This window comes from Zea mays, chromosome 8, assembly GCF_902167145.1.
Source record: "Zea mays cultivar B73 chromosome 8, Zm-B73-REFERENCE-NAM-5.0, whole genome shotgun sequence".
Lineage (NCBI taxonomy): Eukaryota > Viridiplantae > Streptophyta > Magnoliopsida > Poales > Poaceae > Zea > Zea mays.
The window spans coordinates 64,997,583-65,014,977 of NC_050103.1; the positions used below are offsets into that span (position 1 = coordinate 64,997,583).

The 17,395-nt window shown below is 45.4% G+C and overlaps 1 protein-coding gene across 2 annotated transcripts; it reads left to right on the top strand.

Annotated features, from left to right (window-relative positions):
- The first annotated feature begins 2,218 nt into the window (after positions 1-2,218).
- On the top strand, positions 2,219-8,397 carry LOC103635287 (ABC transporter B family member 11). Of its 2 annotated transcripts, XM_008657780.3 has the most exons (12): positions 2,219-2,629; positions 2,986-3,040; positions 3,507-3,682; positions 3,925-4,146; positions 4,232-4,470; positions 4,869-5,394; positions 5,487-5,760; positions 5,839-6,487; positions 6,566-6,794; positions 6,892-7,158; positions 7,237-7,500; positions 7,592-8,397. In XM_008657780.3, the coding sequence occupies exons 1-12, from the start codon at positions 2,402-2,404 to the stop codon at positions 8,270-8,272; spliced, it is 3,810 nt and encodes a 1,269-aa protein (XP_008656002.1). In that variant the 5' UTR covers positions 2,219-2,401; the 3' UTR covers positions 8,273-8,397. The 2 variants fall into 2 exon arrangements, with proteins under 2 accessions (XP_008656002.1, XP_008656001.1); XM_008657779.3 differs by having other exon boundaries at positions 2,249-2,629; positions 5,839-6,794.
- The last annotated feature ends 8,998 nt before the right edge of the window (positions 8,398-17,395 follow it).

Here is a 17,395-nt window from a genome sequence, read left to right on the forward strand (position 1 = left end):
CAACCAAAAAATGTTAAAGTGATTTTTGGTTTTCAAAAATAGCTTTTGAATTTGGGGACTTGAGCTATAGCAAACACCTTTACCTGTGCGGAAAAGAATAAGGAAGAATTACATCATGCAACTCAAGATTTTACATAAAATTTTATACGTCCGTTGCATGAAGTCCTTGGTGCTTTCTTAAGTTCCTGTTTCTTTCTAATCATACACTGGGAACAAAAACTGTTAGTATCCTTATTTGTTTCATCATTAAATCACCAAAACCCTCACTTGGGGTTGATTGCACTTACACACATGTGTGTGCCCGGGCCTACTGCCTCCGTAGGAACCATCGAATCGATCTGCACGACTGCACCACAGCTCTCGCTCACTCTCTCGAAGACTTGTTTCGCGGCAACCATAACCATGGCTGACGAGTGCAATGGCGAATCTAAAGTGAATCAGGGGAGGGTGCACATATCTTGAGGATGCATAGTAATAATTTATAGGTGGTGCATATATGGTGAAATCTGGTCCAAGTCACTGATTTTGCAAATTTTCGTGGATGCATGTGCATCCACTCCTATGAACCTAGCTTCGCCCCTGGACGAGTGCAAATTACTGTAGGGCTGCCAATGCACGACTCGGGTGGTGCTGGACCACAGACATAAGATATGTTTCCATAGTAAAAAAAACTAGGTTTGTACGTCGTTACGATTTTCATTTATTCTTGAGTATAAAAATATAAAATACAAATACATGTGTAATATGTGTATGAACGTGGGTTTGGAACCAACAACCAAAGTTCTTATTTGTGCATAATTTTAGTTTTTTCTGTTTATAGGTGGGAATGACGGCTATGGAACCTGATGCTTTATATAGTAGAGAAGAAAAGCGCAATAGTGAACATGCCTATGAACTTACTTGTTTGTAACCACTGAGGTAAAAAAGGAGTATTTATGATTATACCCCTCTTCAGTGTTGCAATTGTGATTTTATTCCTTGTTTTTTAACTTTACAATTTTACCACCTCGTTCTTAAAAACAAAGCGCTATCATACTCCTTGCGCAGCTGAAAAGGGGGGGAAAAGAGATGACCAAAACTTGCGACGAGTTCATCTTTTACTGTCTTTTATTCATGTGCATTGATTCCGTGAATCATCTTTTATTGCGATTTTTTGTGCAGTGATTTGGCCCCGTGTTTTAGAAACGCCGTTGAATTTGGTCCTGCCGAATAGTCAACGTTGGGTGGGAATTTGGTCCTGTCGATGTAGCCATTAGAGAAGAGGTTTGGTTCTCCCGAACAGATATTGTTTTTCTAAGTTGTAGAGATATAGACAGATAAGGGTTTGATCCTACTGAATAGACATTGTCTTTTTAGACCGTAGAGATGTAGATAGAGAAAAATTAGATATATACTAAATACCTTCTTTATTGTTCATTTTATATTTCTAGAAGTCAACTTATATTAATTTTGGTTAGTTTTATAGAAAATATTGTTGATTTTATATCCCTAAATATATTTATTATAAAAACATATAATGTGACTAACATAAAAGTATTAAACTTTTTATACATATTTGGTGAAAGTTTAGATTAGTTGACTTATATATTTATTATAAAAAACATATAATGTGACTAACATAAAAAATATTATTTTTTATATATATGGTTAAAGTTTAGATTAGTTGACTTTTTCCAACATGGTATAGAGTAGTGACGGCCACATGAATTAAAGATAACCTAGGGGCCTGTTCGGTTACATCGGAACGAGACTAGAAACTATTCTAGATGATTAATTAAATACAAATTAAACTATCATTTCAAGTAGAATTGTTCGGATGTTGAATCCGGAATAACCGAACAGACCTAGATAAGATTATCAACTGCTAACAACCATATGCGAGATTATCAGCTGGAATCAAATATTTAGACTTGCGTGCTCCCTCCAGCGGCAAAGGCAGTGGTGAGTCCGTCTCTGGTATAGAGATTTATTTTGGAATTGAGGTGTATGTCTATAGAGATAGGGAAATTTGGATCCATACCATTAAAAGATCACCACTTTGGATCCATACCATTACTATCTCACTTACATGTGGGTCCACATAAGTCAATGACATGTGGGGTCCATGGTATATATCTAAAGTTTGGATCTTTTAATGGTATAGATCCAATTGTTCCATAGAGATATGAGACGTAGACGTAGTACAGATTAGCAATTTAAATCGCAGTTGCAGTTGCAGCCCGCTACACGCTCCAAAATCCGGTGGCCGCCTGCCCGCCTCTGCTTCCTCCCGCCCCGCGTGCGAGAGTCCCCGGAATCTGCACTCCCGCGGCCGGCCCCCGCCGCTATAAAGCGCGCCTTGCTCTACCCCAGCGATGCAACGCCCGTATCGTCGAGCACGCGGAGCCGAGGAGAGAGAGGGATGGCCTCACCAGCACCAGAAGCCCTGGAGGAGGAAGAGAAGGGAGTGGTGGGTCTGCACCGGCTGTTCCGGTTCGCGGACGGCGTGGACGCGGCGCTCATGGCCGTGGGGGCCGCGGGGGCTGTCGCCAGCGGCGTGGCGCAGCCGCTCATGACGCTCGTCTTCGGCGAGGTCGTCGACGCCTTCGGCTCTGCGTCCCGCCATGACGTACTGCACCGCGTCTCCGGGGTGTGCATCGAATCTCGATCCTCGTTGGACTGATGAATGTTAGTGATGATAAATCTCGATCTCCGGGGTGCATCTTATACTGATGAAATATTAGTTATTCAGATGCTCAACTATTCGGGTGATCTGGTATTCTGATCACACATTCACATTTCACACGGGTAGTGCTAGTTACTACTTACTACTAAGCACGTGGCACTCCATAGTTCATTTCGAACATGTGAAGTAAATTAGTAAATAAAATAGGACTGTTATCCATTGTACTGCTTGTGATCCCATTGTTTGCTGGATAACATCTTCCTGCGATGGAAACAGATGGGATTCATCCTCGACTAAAATCTTTTACACTGCTGTTTCAGGTGTGCCTGAAGTTCTTCTATTTGGCCATTGGGTCATGGTTTGTTTGCTTCCTACGTGAGTACTAGTATTTCCTCAATCCTCAGTGGTTTATTGTGTTTGTTTATGCTTTAGTCAGCCTTTATAGTGATGAATATTAGTTTTTCAGTCACCCACTAAATCTTATTAACCTTCAGAATGGAAAAGAATGAAGCACGGTTTTGCACCTAGCCCATGTGACCATGTATACGAAAAATTATAGGAATGGGAACCAATTTTACTTCGTGAAAGTCTATTCACGTGATGGTATGTTATTCATATTGCCATAAGCCTATAACTGAAACCAAGAAATCCCGTAGTAACTTTATCTTCTTTCAGAAAGGAGAAACATTAACCAGGTTTGTAATAGGCTACTTAGATCCACTATTTTCTGCAGCATAGATACTGCCAGAGGCATCTAAGGTGTTACTCTTTTTCATTGTTTTGAGGCACTGCCAGTTATAGATTAGCACTAAGGTGTTAGTGTTTTTTATTGTTTTAATAGAGGTTGCATGTTGGATGATCACTGGAGAAAGACAAGCAGCTCGCATACGAGGTCTCTATCTTAAAGCTCTATTGAGACAAGACATTGCATTTTTTGACAAGGAAATGACCACTGGACAATTGGTTGAGAGTATGTCCGGAGATACAATACTTATCCAGGATGCAATTGGCGAAAAGGTTGACCCATGTAACTGTAAACACATCATTGTCAGCTTGTGCATTGTGATGCTGGTTCATATTAACTTTACTAAAGCGACGAAGCACATAGGCAGCGTGTTTGTATCTAATGATTTAAACTTATCTTCTGTGTTTCGAATTAAGGAGTATAAATTATCCTTATATGCGAATATGTGATTGCAAATTGTGGTGATCTGATGTCTGTTCTGGATAGTCAACTCAAATATTCGTTTCCATTCCAGGTTGGGAAGTTTATACAGCTTACTGCCACATTTGTTGGAGGGTTTGCGGTTGCTTTCTCTAAAGGATGGCTTTTAGCTGCTGTTATGATGTCAAGCGTCCCTCCTATAGTAGTTGCTGGAGCAGCTATTTCATGGACTGTATCGAAACTGGCGAGCCAGGGTCAAGCTAAGTACAATGAAGCAGGCATTGTTGTGGAACAGACAATTGGAGCCATCAGAACAGTAGACCCTTGCTTAAATATTCTCTTTAATCCTTACTATTGGTTTGGATTCATAACCAACTTCTTCTTGGGCTAATTTTTGAAAGGTTGCTTCCTTCAATGGTGAGAATCGGGCCATTGCGCTGTACAATAAATATATCAGGAATGCATATGTAGCTGCTGTCCAAGAAGGAACGGTTACTGGCCTGGGCTTCGGTTTTGTTATGCTTATTCTGTTCTGTGCCTATGGTCTAACAGCATGGTATGGGGCAAAACTGATTATTGATAAAGGATATGAAGGAGGTCAGGTTGTAAGTGTCTGGATGGCATTCATGGCAGGTGCAATGTAAGTCATCAATATTCATTCAACCTTGTTGTAAAATGCCATATGCATATATTTTCTTTCTGGATCAATTAATTCTTGTGCAAGGTGCATAGATTCAATTCTATAATCCTCGGCTACAATTTTCCAGTATTTTGAATTTGAATCCATTGATTACGTGTAGTGTGCCCTGGCCTGCCCAACCTAATTCATGCATAACATGATAGATTCATTAGGCATACAGTTTCACAAACCATCTAAACGATTGGATTAATCACTTTGTTCTCGAAGTGATTACGATAATGGTTTTCCATTGCACTGACAGTATTTTGGTTTATGGTAGAGCTGATGTTACTATTCATTTTACCATGAAAATGAATATTTGTTCCTGTATAATTGTTCTTCACATTTTTCCTTATCAGGTCATTAGGTGAGGCAACACCATGCGTGACTGCTTTTGCTTCTGGCCGGGCTGCTGGGTATAGAATGATGCAGATAATCCAAAGGAAGCCACAAATTGATCCTAATGGAACAGATGGGATCGTGCTAGCAAACATGAAGGGTGATATAGAGCTAAGGGATGTGTACTTTTCGTACCCATCTAGACGTGATCAATTGGTATTTGATGGCTTCTCGCTGCATGTAATAAGTGGGAAAACAATGGCTATAGTGGGAGAGAGTGGCAGTGGAAAGTCCACAGTGATTAATCTTGTGGAGAGATTCTATGACCCTCAGGCTGGTGAAGTTTCAATAGATGGTGTTAACATAAAAAGCCTGAGGCTTGGATGGCTAAGGGAAACTATTGGTCTTGTTAGTCAAGAACCACTGTTGTTTGCCACTAGTATTCGGGAGAACATTGCCTATGGGAAAGAAGATGCAACAGCTGAGGAGATAATGGCTGCAACAAAGCTTGCTAATGCAGCAAATTTCATCGATAAGTTACCATATGTATGTAGATTAAACAAAATTGTTTCATACTTGTGCAAAGTTACATATATGTTATAACTAACCATAATTAATCGAGAACTTTGTTATTTCAGGGCCTAGACACAATGGTCGGTGAGCATGGAGCACAATTGTCAGGAGGGCAAAAACAAAGAATTGCAATCACAAGGGCAATACTGAAAAACCCCAAGATCTTGCTGCTTGATGAAGCAACAAGTGCACTTGATGTGGAGTCTGAGAGAGTGGTTCAGGAGGCCCTTAACAGAATTATGGAAGGCAAGACCACGATCATAGTTGCCCATCGGTTGAGCACTATAAAAGATGCCGACACTATATCAGTCGTACATCGTGGAAAAGTAGTTGAACTAGGTCTGAACCTCGCATGCTTTCATTATGTTTATCTGATGATTCTGGAGCTTGATCTTGTCACCTTTAAATGCTAAACAGGCACACACACTGAACTACTTCAGGACCCCAATGGTGCGTATTCCCAGCTTATCCAGCTGCAGGATAGAACTGGAGAACCAGATACGTCTGACATAGATTATCAAAGGTCTACTTCAGCTGTCAGAAATGTCGAGTCCTTGAGCAAATCTATGCATACTCCATCTCTCAAGAGGTCAATAATTGGTGGCGCTTCATTTGGGAGTACCAGTGCGCACTTGGTCGCAATTGCCAACACGATTGTCCCGGAGAACACAGATACTGAACCGCTGCCTAAAGAATCGGATGAAGGTGAAGAATGCAGGAAGGTTGCCCTCTGTCGTCTTATTTCTCTGAACAAACCTGAGATGCCAGTCCTTCTGTTAGGTACAGTGGTTGCAGCCATATCAGGTGTTTTCTTTCCAATGCTAGGTTTATTGATCTCCAGTTCCATCAATTCATTTTACGAGCCTCCTCATCAACTCAAGAAAGATTCACGGTTCTGGACATTGATGTACGTAGCATTAGGAGTTGGTTCGTTTATTTTCCTGCCGGTGGAACATTTCCTTTTTGGAGTAGCTGGTGGAAAATTGGTTGAACGCGTTCGCTCGTTATGTTTTCAAAGGATTGTTTGCCAAGAAATCAGCTGGTTTGACAGGCCCTCAAATGCTAGGTCAGCCTCCAACTATTCTGCAATTCAACAGATTTATGGTGACATTTTTATTTTAATTTCATTGTTGTCTATGTCCAGCGGAAATGTTGGTGCAAGGCTGTCTGTTGATGCTTCAAATATACGACGCCTTGTAGGCGATTCATTGGCATTGATGGTTCGAAGCACGGTTACAGTTATTGCTGGATTTGTCATCGCGATGGCTGCAAATTGGAGGCTTGCCCTTGTTGCCACGGTAGTGCTTCCTTTGGGGGGTCTCCAGGGATTCCTCCAAGTAAAGTTCTTGGAGGGATTCAGTGCAGATGCCAAGGTAACATGCTGCATGCCATGCATCTCTGGTTAAAAGAACAGTGGAATTTGGCTAATCGAACTTAGTTACTCTTTTTTCCCTTAACGGTGGACCGCAGGCAATGTATGAAGAAGCAACCCAAGTGGCAAACGACGCTGTCAGTGGTATTCGAACAATTGCTTCTTTCTGCGCGGAGCCTAAGGTAATGAAGACCTACTATGGAAAATGCAAAGCTCCAGTGCGGCAGGGGATCCGTCAAGGCGTTGTCAGTGGCTTGGGATTTGGCTTGTCATTCTTCGTGCTTTACTCCACATATGCCCTCTGCTTCTACGTTGGAGCAAATTTTATGCTTGATGGCAAGGCCACGTTCACCGATGTGTTCAGAGTAAGCAACACTGTGCAGATACTAAGCTTCAAGTTCCGCTCGCGTTATGCCATAGCAAACTGCCGTGTTCTTCTGCAGGTGTTCTTTGCTCTGCTCATGGCGACCATAGGCGTTTCACAGACAAGCGCGTTAGGTCCAAACTCTGCCAAGGCCAAAGCATCAGCATCAACAATATTTGCACTCATTGACAGTAAATCGAATATCGATCCTAGTAGCGATGAGGGCATGGTCTTGGCTGACGTCACTGGCGAACTCGAGCTCCGCCACATCTGTTTCTCATACCCATCCCGCCCTGGTACGCAGATATTCAGAGATCTCAACTTAAGAATACCATCCGGGAAGGTACGGAACCTCTCAGCGTTTTCCTTTATAGTTTTACTGCGATCAGCAGAGCTACTAGCAGTTACCAGCAGGCAGTTAACTTTGACGGCAGACGGTTGTGCTTGTCGGGGAGAGCGGCTGCGGCAAATCCACCGTCATCGCTCTCCTGGAGAGGTTTTACGACCCTGATTCCGGCACGATCACATTGGACGGCGTGGACATCAAAGACCTCAAGACGGGTTGGCTGCGGCGGCAGATGGGGCTGGTGAGCCAAGAGCCGGTCCTGTTCAACGACACCATCCGCGCAAACATAGCCTACGGGAGAGAAGGCGAGGCGACGGAAGAAGAGATCGTCGCCGCCGCGGAGGCCGCCAACGCGCACGAGTTCGTTTCGGCGCTGCCGCAGGGCTACGGCACCTTGGCTGGCGAGAGGGGCGCCCAGCTGTCCGGCGGGCAGAAGCAGCGGGTGGCCATCGCGAGGGCCGTGCTGAGGGACCCCAAGATCCTGCTACTCGACGAGGCGACGAGCGCGCTGGACGCCGAGTCGGAGCGCGCCGTCCAGGAGGCGCTGGACCGGGCAGCGGTCGGCAGGACCACGGTCGTGGTGGCGCACCGGCTGTCCACGATCAGGGGCGCCGACGTGATCGCCGTGCTCGGGAACGGCGAGGTCGTCGCCCAGGGCACGCACGAGCAGCTCATGGCGGCCAGGGCCGGCGTGTACGCGTCGCTGGTGGAGCTCCGCATGACTTCCGAGCGCGCCGGAGCTTCCTCCTCGTCAGCCCCCGATGTCTGACACCACTTGTACATGATCATGGATGTATAATACCGTGTGCTTCTAAATCCTGAAAATACTGTGCTTCTAAATTCATATTTTGCTTAGGTCATCCTCAATATATATAGAAACTATATATTGGCTGATATATAGATGTCCAGAAAGCACGTGACTCATTAGCACGGCACGAAGCACGGTTTTTTTAGCGCAGTACGAGCACGACATGACACGAGTTAATACGGGCTCGGGCCCGGCCCGGCGAGCGTGCCGGGCTCGACAGCCATCTTGGCCCGTTGGGCTGGCTCGAGCACAACCCGGTAGATGGTGGGCTTAGAAATCGGCCCGCTACAGCGGCCAGCCTACTTCCCACAGGCCATAGCGCCCCAGCTGCATAAATCGTGTCGTCCTCACTCCTCCCGGCCGGTCGTAACCCTAAGTCCTAACGCGCCGCGCACCTGCTCGGCCGCTCCTCTCTGCTGCTCTCGCGGTCTCGCCTCTCGTCCACTCCATCTCCGGTCTCCGCTCTCGGCTCTCCGCTCTTGGCCTCTCCGTCTCCGCTCCGGCGCCTCCGTGGACCTATCCTCCTCCTCCCTCTCAGTCCCGGACTCTCGCACGGTAACGCTGGATCTCGCCACCTCGGTGCTCGTGCTCCAGCTCCTCCTGTCCTCCATTCCTCCGTCCTCCCCCTCTCTACCCTGAGTCCCTGACCTCAACGGCGCCAGCGACGTGAACCGGGACTCCGGATCTGCTGGTCATCGGTGAAGGTAAGGTAACCCGTAACCGTGAGGAACCAGTGCGCGTCGGCTTGATCTCCACGACGAGTCGGCGACGGGACCGGGGCTCCGGATCTACCGCTAACGGCGGCCTCATCTCTGCGTCCGGCACAGAGTTTAGTGACCATCTGGTGTTCAATGGAAACCCTACCTTATTGTGGATGTCTTCCCTATGACCTGATCTGCTTATTCCCTTCATCCTTTTTCTTTGCAAGTCTTCCCCGTGAGTTGTATTGATCCGTGAGGAACCAGTCCTTTTGGAACCGGTGCTCCGGATCTACTACTAACGGCGGCGAGTTCTTCGTGTCCGGCGCAGAGGTAATGTAATATGCTTGTTGTGTGATCTGTGTAGTAGTAACTTGTTTAACTGATCTGTGTAGTAGTACTAGTAGTAGTGGACAATGGTGCTTGAGTGCTTGTTGTTTATGCTTGTTGTTTAACTGATCTGTGTAGTAGTAGTGGACAATGGTGCTTGAGTGCTTGTTGTTTATGATTGTTGTTTAGCTGATCTATGTAGTAGTAGTGGACAATGGTGCTTGAGTGCTTGTTGTTTATGCTTGTTGTTTAACTGATCTGTGTAGTAGTAGTGGACAATGGTGCTTGAGTAACTTGTTTATCTGATTTGTAACTTGTTTAACAGAATAGAGTAATTTGTTTAACTGATTTGTAATCTTTCTTAATTTTGGTAACCGATGCTTCAAAGAATAGAGTAACTTGTTTAACTGATATGTAACTTGTTTAACATAAGTTATCTAACCATATCTTACTTTACCTTTGTTGTTGTCTTACCTTACCTTTGTTGTTGTCTTACCTTACCTTACCATAAGCTTAGACCATTGTTGTTTGGTTATGTTGGTACTTTATTCTTGCATCAACGTTGTGCTTGTCATATTATAAACCTGATTGTGAAGTGTGGCTTGAAAAGGCTACAACCATACCTTGATTCATTTAGAACTGCAATAGTTTTCTTGGATGCTTCTAATCAGCGCATTGCTGCATTTAAGGGCTACTGTGTTGCTATGAATGTGCGCCCTCGTAAACTTGGCATTGACATGACTGTGAGATGGATTCTACATACCTTATGCTTAAATATTTAGTTCCTTACAAGGAAACCTTTGGTGTATTCATTGACACTAACTATCCTAGAAAACCAGGTGAGCCTAATCTATTAACAAATTCACATTGGTTTGTGGTTGAAAAGTTGCTTGAGTTTCTTGAACTGTTTTATGATGCTACTGTGACCCTTTCTGGGGTTTACTATCCTACATCTCCACTTATAATGCATAATATTCTTGACATTATCCAGCATTTAAATCAATATGAGAATGATGCATTGCTTAGACATGTTGTTACTCCTATGAAGTCTAAGTTTCTTAAATATTGGAGGGATATTCCTATGCTCTATGCATTTGCTTTTATATTAGATCCTAGAGCCAAACTAAGGGGTTTCAGCAATATCTTGAGATTATTATCTAGGCTATCTAGTACTGACTACTCACTTTACTATACTTGTGTGAAAAGTGAATTGTCTACAATGTTTAACAAATATGATCTGAAGTTTGGTGCAGTTAGACAACAAGTGCCTCCTCCTCCATCTGTCATAGGTAAGAGAAAACAAAACTGGGGATTGATTTATGGATCTGATTGTACCTCTGAGTTCCCATATTCTAGTTCTACCACACTTAACCTTGGTAGTGGAACATCAACATCTGCTTTGCTTCAACAAGCACACTCTAGTGCTGGCCTTAGTTCACTTGACACAGAGTTGTTGAAATGGAAAGGTTAACCTTTTCCCAGTATTAATTTTGATGGTTGAATGTCCAACACAAATATTGGACTAACTAGTTTGCTCTAGATTATATGTTCTACAGGTGTATAAAGGTTCAACAAAAACCAATAAAAGATTAAAGTTAGGGTTCAATACAAAGGAGCAAAGAAACCAAGAGTGGTCTTGTCTGGCGCACCGGACTGTCCGGTGTGCCACCGGACAGTGTCTGGTGCACCAGGACCGTACAGAGTCCAAACAGCCATTCTCGGGTTTCAACCAGCGCGCTCCGCTATAATTCACCGGACTGTCCGATGTGCCACCGGACTCTCCGATGCACCAGCGGAGCAACGACTACTTCGCTCAACGGTCGCCTGCAAAAGCTGAAGAACAGAGGAACAGTGCACAAACAGTGCGCGACAGAGCAGAGCGTAGAGTCAGAGGCGCACCGGACATTGAACAGTGCCTGTCCGGTGCGGCACCGGACTGTCTGGTGCCACTAGAGGACAAAGCCTCCAACGGTCAACTGCTCCAAACCCTAACGGTTGGGTGACGTGGCTGGCGCACCGGACTGTCCGGTGCGCCCATCGACGGCAGCAACCCCAACGGTTGTTTGGTGGTTGAGGGCTATAAATACCCCCCAACCACCACCACTCCAAGCATCCAAGTTTCCACCACTTCACATTCAATACAAGATCTAGTGCATTCACTCCAAGACACATTTCCAAAAGATCAAAGCCTCTCCAAGTCTAGAATTCATTCCAACCACCTAGTGACTTGAGAGAGAGTTTGCTCGTGTTCTTTTGCGCTCTTGTTGCTTGGATCGCTTTCTTCCTTCCTCATTCTTGTTCCCAATTGAATTGTAATCAAAGCAAGAGACACCAAGTGTGTGGTGGTCCTTGTGGGGTCTAAGTGACCCGTTTGATTAAGAAGAAAGCTCACTCGGTCTAAGTGACCGTTTGAGAGAGGGAAAGGGTTGAAAGAGACCCGGTCTTTTTGACCACCTCAACGGGGATTAGGTTCTTTAGAACCGAACCTCGGTAAAACAAATCATCGTGTTCATCTACTTTATTTCTTGGTTGATTTGTTTTCCTCTCTCTACCGGACTCAGATTTGTTTCTAACGCTAACCCCGACTTGTAGTGTGTGTTTAAAGTTATAAATTTTAGATTACGCCTATTCATCCCCCCTCTAGGTGACTTTCAATTGGTATCAGAGCCCAGTGCTTCATTAGAGTCTAACAACTCGAAGTGATGTCGGGAGGATCTGCCAAGTGGGAAATGGAAACCAGCGAAAAGGCCACAAGCCACGGGAAGGCTCCATCAAGGGAGTCCGGCACCAAAGCCAAGGAGGGATCCCCTCCCCGCGTCAAGTCGCATCGGAGTGGCGACAAGAAGAAGAAGATGAAGAAAGTGGTCTACTACGAGACCGACTCTTCGTCGCCCTCCACATCCGGCTCCGATGCGGCGGCCGTCACTTCTAAGCGCCATGAGTGCAAGAAGTATAGTAAGATGCCACTTCGTTATCCCCGTATTTCTAAGCGCGCTCCTTTACATTCTGTTCCATTAGGCAAACTACCATATTTTGATGGTGAGGATTATTGTATGTGGAGTGATAAAATGAAGCATCATCTAACCTCACTCCACGCAAGCATTTAGGACATTGTTGAATTGGAGCGCAGGTACCTACGGTAGGGGACGAGGGCTACGACTCGGACGAAGTCGCCCAAATACGACACTTTAACTCCCAAGCAACTACTATACTCCTCGCCTCTCTATGTCGAGAGGAGTAAAATAAGGTGCAAGGGTTAAAGAGTGCCAAGGAGATTTGGGACGTCCTAAAGACCGCGCACGAAGGAGATGAGGTGACCAAGATCACCAAACGGGAGACGATCAAGGGGGAGCTCGGTCGATTCATCCTCAACCAAGGAGAGGAGACACAAGCAATGTACAACCGACTCAAGACTTTGGTCAATCAAGTGCGCAACCTGGGGAGCACTAAATGGGATGACCATGAGATGGTCAAAGTTATTCTAAGATCCCTTGTTTTTCACAATCCTACTCAAGTACAATTAATTCGTGAGGATCCTAGATACAAATTAATGTCTCCTGAGGAAGTGATAGGAATGTTTGTGAGCTTTTGGAAGGGAAATGTGCCCTTGGGCAATTTCAATAATGTTTTGGTGATTAAGTGCCCAACACGATTAATTAAGTTCTTATGTGCCAAGTAAAGTGAGAAGTGCAAATCAAAGAAAAAGGTACGTTTCTAGACTTAGTACATTGTTTTGAGTACTAATGTGTTTTGTCTAAGTGCTAGAAATAGTGAGAAAAGAATTGGAAAAAGAGTTGGCTATGTGCAGCAAACTCCAGCTCGGCTTGGCACACCGGACGGTCCGGTGGTGCACCGGATAGTGTCCGGTGCGCTAGGCTGGTCCACGGTGAACTTGCCGCTCTCAGGATTCGATGGCGGCGTACAACTATAATTCACCGGACTGTCCGGTGGGCCAACGGTCGTCAGCGCAACGGTCGGCTGCGCAATCTGCGGGCGACGCGTGGCCCGCAGCAACGGTCGGTTGGGCACACCGAACTGTCCGGTGTGCACCGGACAGTGTCCGGTGCGTCAACCGACCCCGAGGACCAACGGTCGGATGCGCCAAAATTGGAAGGAGATCGCGCACCAAACAGCTACAGTGACTGTCTGGTGGTGCACCGGACTGTCCGGTGCACCACCCGACAGAAGGCAAGTTTGGCCTTACAAGTTGGCCTCCAACGGCTCCTAGCTACCTTGGGGCTATAAAAGGGACCCCTAGGCGCATGGAGGAGCTACCCAAGCATTCACTAAGTATTCTAAGGCATCCAGACTCTGCTCCCGCGCATTCGCTTTGTTGTGTTAGAGAATTGAGCTCCATTCGAGTCGTGAACTCCCTGTGTTGTCATTTGAGCTCGAGTCTTCACTTGTGTGCGTGGGTGTGCTGCGTATTTGAGTCTTGTGTGTGTTGCTTTTCCCAACCTTACTCCGTGCTTTCTTTGTGATCAATATTGTAAGGGCGAGAGGCTCCAACTTGTGGAGATTCCTCACAAACGGGAAGAAAACTATAAGGAAGAAAGTCGTGGTATTCAAGTTGATCACTGGATCACTTGAAAGGGGTTGAGTGCAACCCTCGTCCATTGGAACGCCACAACATGGAAGTAGGCAAGTGTTACTTGGCCGAACCACGGGATAAAATAGCGTGTCTCTTGTGATTACTCTCTCTGTGATTGTTTTATCCACGAGAACTCGCCTCTCAACTACTTAGTCGCACTAACACTTCTATAACTAAGTTTTGTGGCTATTTAGTGTTTAGTTTTACAGGATCACCAATTCACCCCCCTCTAGGTTCTCTCAATTGGTATCAGAGCTGTACTCTTCACAAGGACTAATCGCTCGAAGAGATGGATTCTAAGGGAAAGGGGATGGTGGTCAACGACAAAGAGAAGGAGTCCATCTTCAACGAGCCAAGAGATGACAAGCCCACTGACTCAGGCTCGAGTCACAAGAAGAAGGACGGGAAGAAGAAGAGGCACATCAAGAAGATCATCTACTATGACAGCGATGCATCTTCTTCTTTACCAAGAGACGACGATGATGACGATGATGATGTCAAAGAAAAAGACGGTTAATCAAAACTACTCTTTTGACTATTCTCGCATGCCGTACAATTCAAATGCACATTTACTTTCTATTCCTCTAGGAAAACCTCCACACTTTGATGGAGAGGACTACTCATTTTGGAGTCATAAAATGCGTAGTCATCTATTTTCTCTCCATCCTAGCATTTGGGAAATAGTGGAAAATGGAATGCATTTCGATAGTACAGATAACCCTGTGATTATTAATGAGCAAATTCATAAGAATGCACAAGCTACTACTGTGCTGTTAGCATCTCTTTGCAGGGATGAGTATAATAAAGTAAGTGGCTTGGACAACGCCAAGCAAATCTGGGACACCCTCAAGATCTCACATGAGGGAAATGATGCTACAATGATTACCAAACTGGAACTGGTGGAAGGCGAGCTAGGGAGATTCACCATGATCAGGGGAGAAGAGCCATCACAAACCTACAACAGGCTCAAGACCCTGGTCAACAAGATTAGAAGCTATGGAAGCACAAGATGGACGGACCACGACGTCGTCCGACTCATGCTCAGGTCCTTTACAGTTATTGACCCCCATCTTGTGAATCTTATCCGTGAAAATCCCAGGTACACCAAGATGACACCCGAGGAGATACTCGGAAAATTTGTAAGCGGGCGCATGATGGTTAAGGAGGCAAGGTATGTAGATGATGCCTTAAATGACCCTCTGCCCGTCTACGAGCCGTAGCCCGTTGCGCTCAAGGCAACTAGCAGCAATGAGGCACTACCAAGCAAGGTAGCTCAAGTGGAAGCTACCGGCCTCAACGAAGATGAGATGGCGCTTATCATCAAGCGCTTCAAGACCACACTTAAAGGACGCAAGGAGTACCCCAACAAGAACAAAACAAAGGGAAAACGCTCCTGCTTCAAATGCGGTAAGACTAGTCACTTTATTGCAAATTGTCCCAATAATTATAGTGACCAGGGACAAGAAATGAGCGAGAAGAAGGAGAAAAAGAAGAGCTACAGGAAGGCAAAGGGCGAGGTGCACCTTGAAAAGGAATGGGACTCAGACTGCTCCTCTTCCGACTCCGACGACGAAGGACTCGCTGCCTCGGCCTTCAACAAGTCTTCTCTCTTCCCCAACGAACGCCATACATGTCTTATGGCCAAGGAAAAGAAGGTACATGTTCGAGATACCACTAAGTACATTACTTCTAGCGATAATGATTCTTCCGATGATGAAGTAGATTACTCTAGTTTATTTAAAGGTTTAGATAGAGCTAAAATAGAAAAAATTAATGAATTAATTGATGCTCTAAATGAAAAGGATAGATTGTTAGAAAAACAAGAGGATATTTTATATGAGGAACATGACAAGTTTGTTAGTGTGCAAAAATCCCTTGCCTTAGAAATTAAGAGAAATGAAATGTTATCCTCTGAATTGTCTGTTTGCCATGAATCGGTCTCTAGTTTAAAAAGCTTAAATGATGAACTAAATGCTAAGCTAGAGGAAGTCAACAATACTAGTTCATGTGTAGAGCATGTTGTTATATGTAATAGATGTAAGGATTTCGATGTTGATGCTTGTGATGAACAACTTATTTCTATTACCAAATTAAATGACGAGGTGGTAAGTCTTAATGCTCAACTTAAGACTTGCAAAATTAATTTTGATAAATTAAAGTTTGCTAGGGATGCTTACACTGTTGGTAGACACCCCTCAATTAAGGATGGACTTGGTTTTCGAAGGGAAACCAAGAACTTAACAAGCCAAAAGGCTCCCATTCTCACTAAGGAGAAAGGGAAGGCCCCCATGGCTAGTATTACTCAAAGAAACCATGCTTTTATTTATGATAGGAAAATTGCTAGTCATCCTCCTCATAATAAGAGTCATGTTCATGTTGCTTATAATGATTCACATGCTATGTTTGCCTCTAGCTCTACTTTTGTGCATGGTAGAAATAAGCCTAGGAAAAATCATGTTGTGAATCATGTGCCTAGGAAAATATGCAATGAACCCACTACTATTTTTCATGCTTGCAACACTTCTTTTGTTCTTTCATATAAGAATGCAAAAGTAGTGGCTAGGAAGTTGGGATCCAAATGCAACGGAGACAAAACTTGCATATGGGATCCCTTATACGAGAAGCTTCCCCTGCACGCCGATGCTACGCAGATCTCGGGTGTCAGGGCGCAAGAAGATTGCTCCAGCACCAAACATTAGTAGCTCCAAGTGCTACATCCGTTATGTTCCTGGGCCCACATGTCGGGGCTCAACACCCTTGTACATGCCCCCCTTAGCTATAAAAGGGGAGGCATGCAACGTTACAACGGAGACACTTAGACAGACCCAACTTAGACTCTCAATTCTCAAGCTTCCACAGCAATCCAACATACAGTGGAGTAGGGTGTTACGCTCCGATGGCCCGAACCACTCTAAACTCTCGCGTGTTCATGTGCTTGATGTTCGCTTAGTAGGACAGGCAAAACGCTTAAGCCCCTTCCTCATCTTAGGATTTAGGGTGGGTGCACTCCGCCACCCGGCCGGAGAATTCCCTCTCCGACATTTGGCGCGCCAGGTAGGGGGCTAGGCATTAGGTTTTTGCTTGCATCCTCGCTCAGCATGATGGTGCAAATCATGGAGCACCGCTCCGAGACATCAACGGATTTCTTGGTGGAGGAAGAAGTTGTTTCTTCCACACCACAGGTTCCCAACTGCCCAGTGCTGGGCACTGCTACTGTGCACGCTGCACGGCAGCATACAGCTGCGCAGACATCCCGAACTCCGTCGAGGGTGGCTCCGGGAGCGTTGTCAGCAGCCAGGGAGTTGCTGTGACACCCTCCAAGCTCCACGGCCTCACCGGGGGCCATGAAGCAGTGGCGGGATGACATCGACCGACTGCTCGGCATGGCACATTCTACCTCGACCAGGTCGAGGCCACGGTCATCCCGGCGCCAACATGAGGTGTCGGCGTCTGTGCGCTCACCCT

Excerpts from the sequence above, each read along its gene's own strand:
- LOC103635287 (XM_008657779.3), top strand. The coding sequence starts at position 2,402 with ATGGCCTCACCAGCACCAGAAGCCCTGGAGGAGGAAGAGAAGGGAGTG. Across the intron at positions 3,041-3,506 it reads ATGGTTTGTTTGCTTCCTAC|AGGTTGCATGTTGGATGATC; the intron begins GTGAGTACTAGT and ends TTGTTTTAATAG. Across the intron at positions 5,761-5,838 it reads TGGAAAAGTAGTTGAACTAG|GCACACACACTGAACTACTT; the intron begins GTCTGAACCTCG and ends AATGCTAAACAG.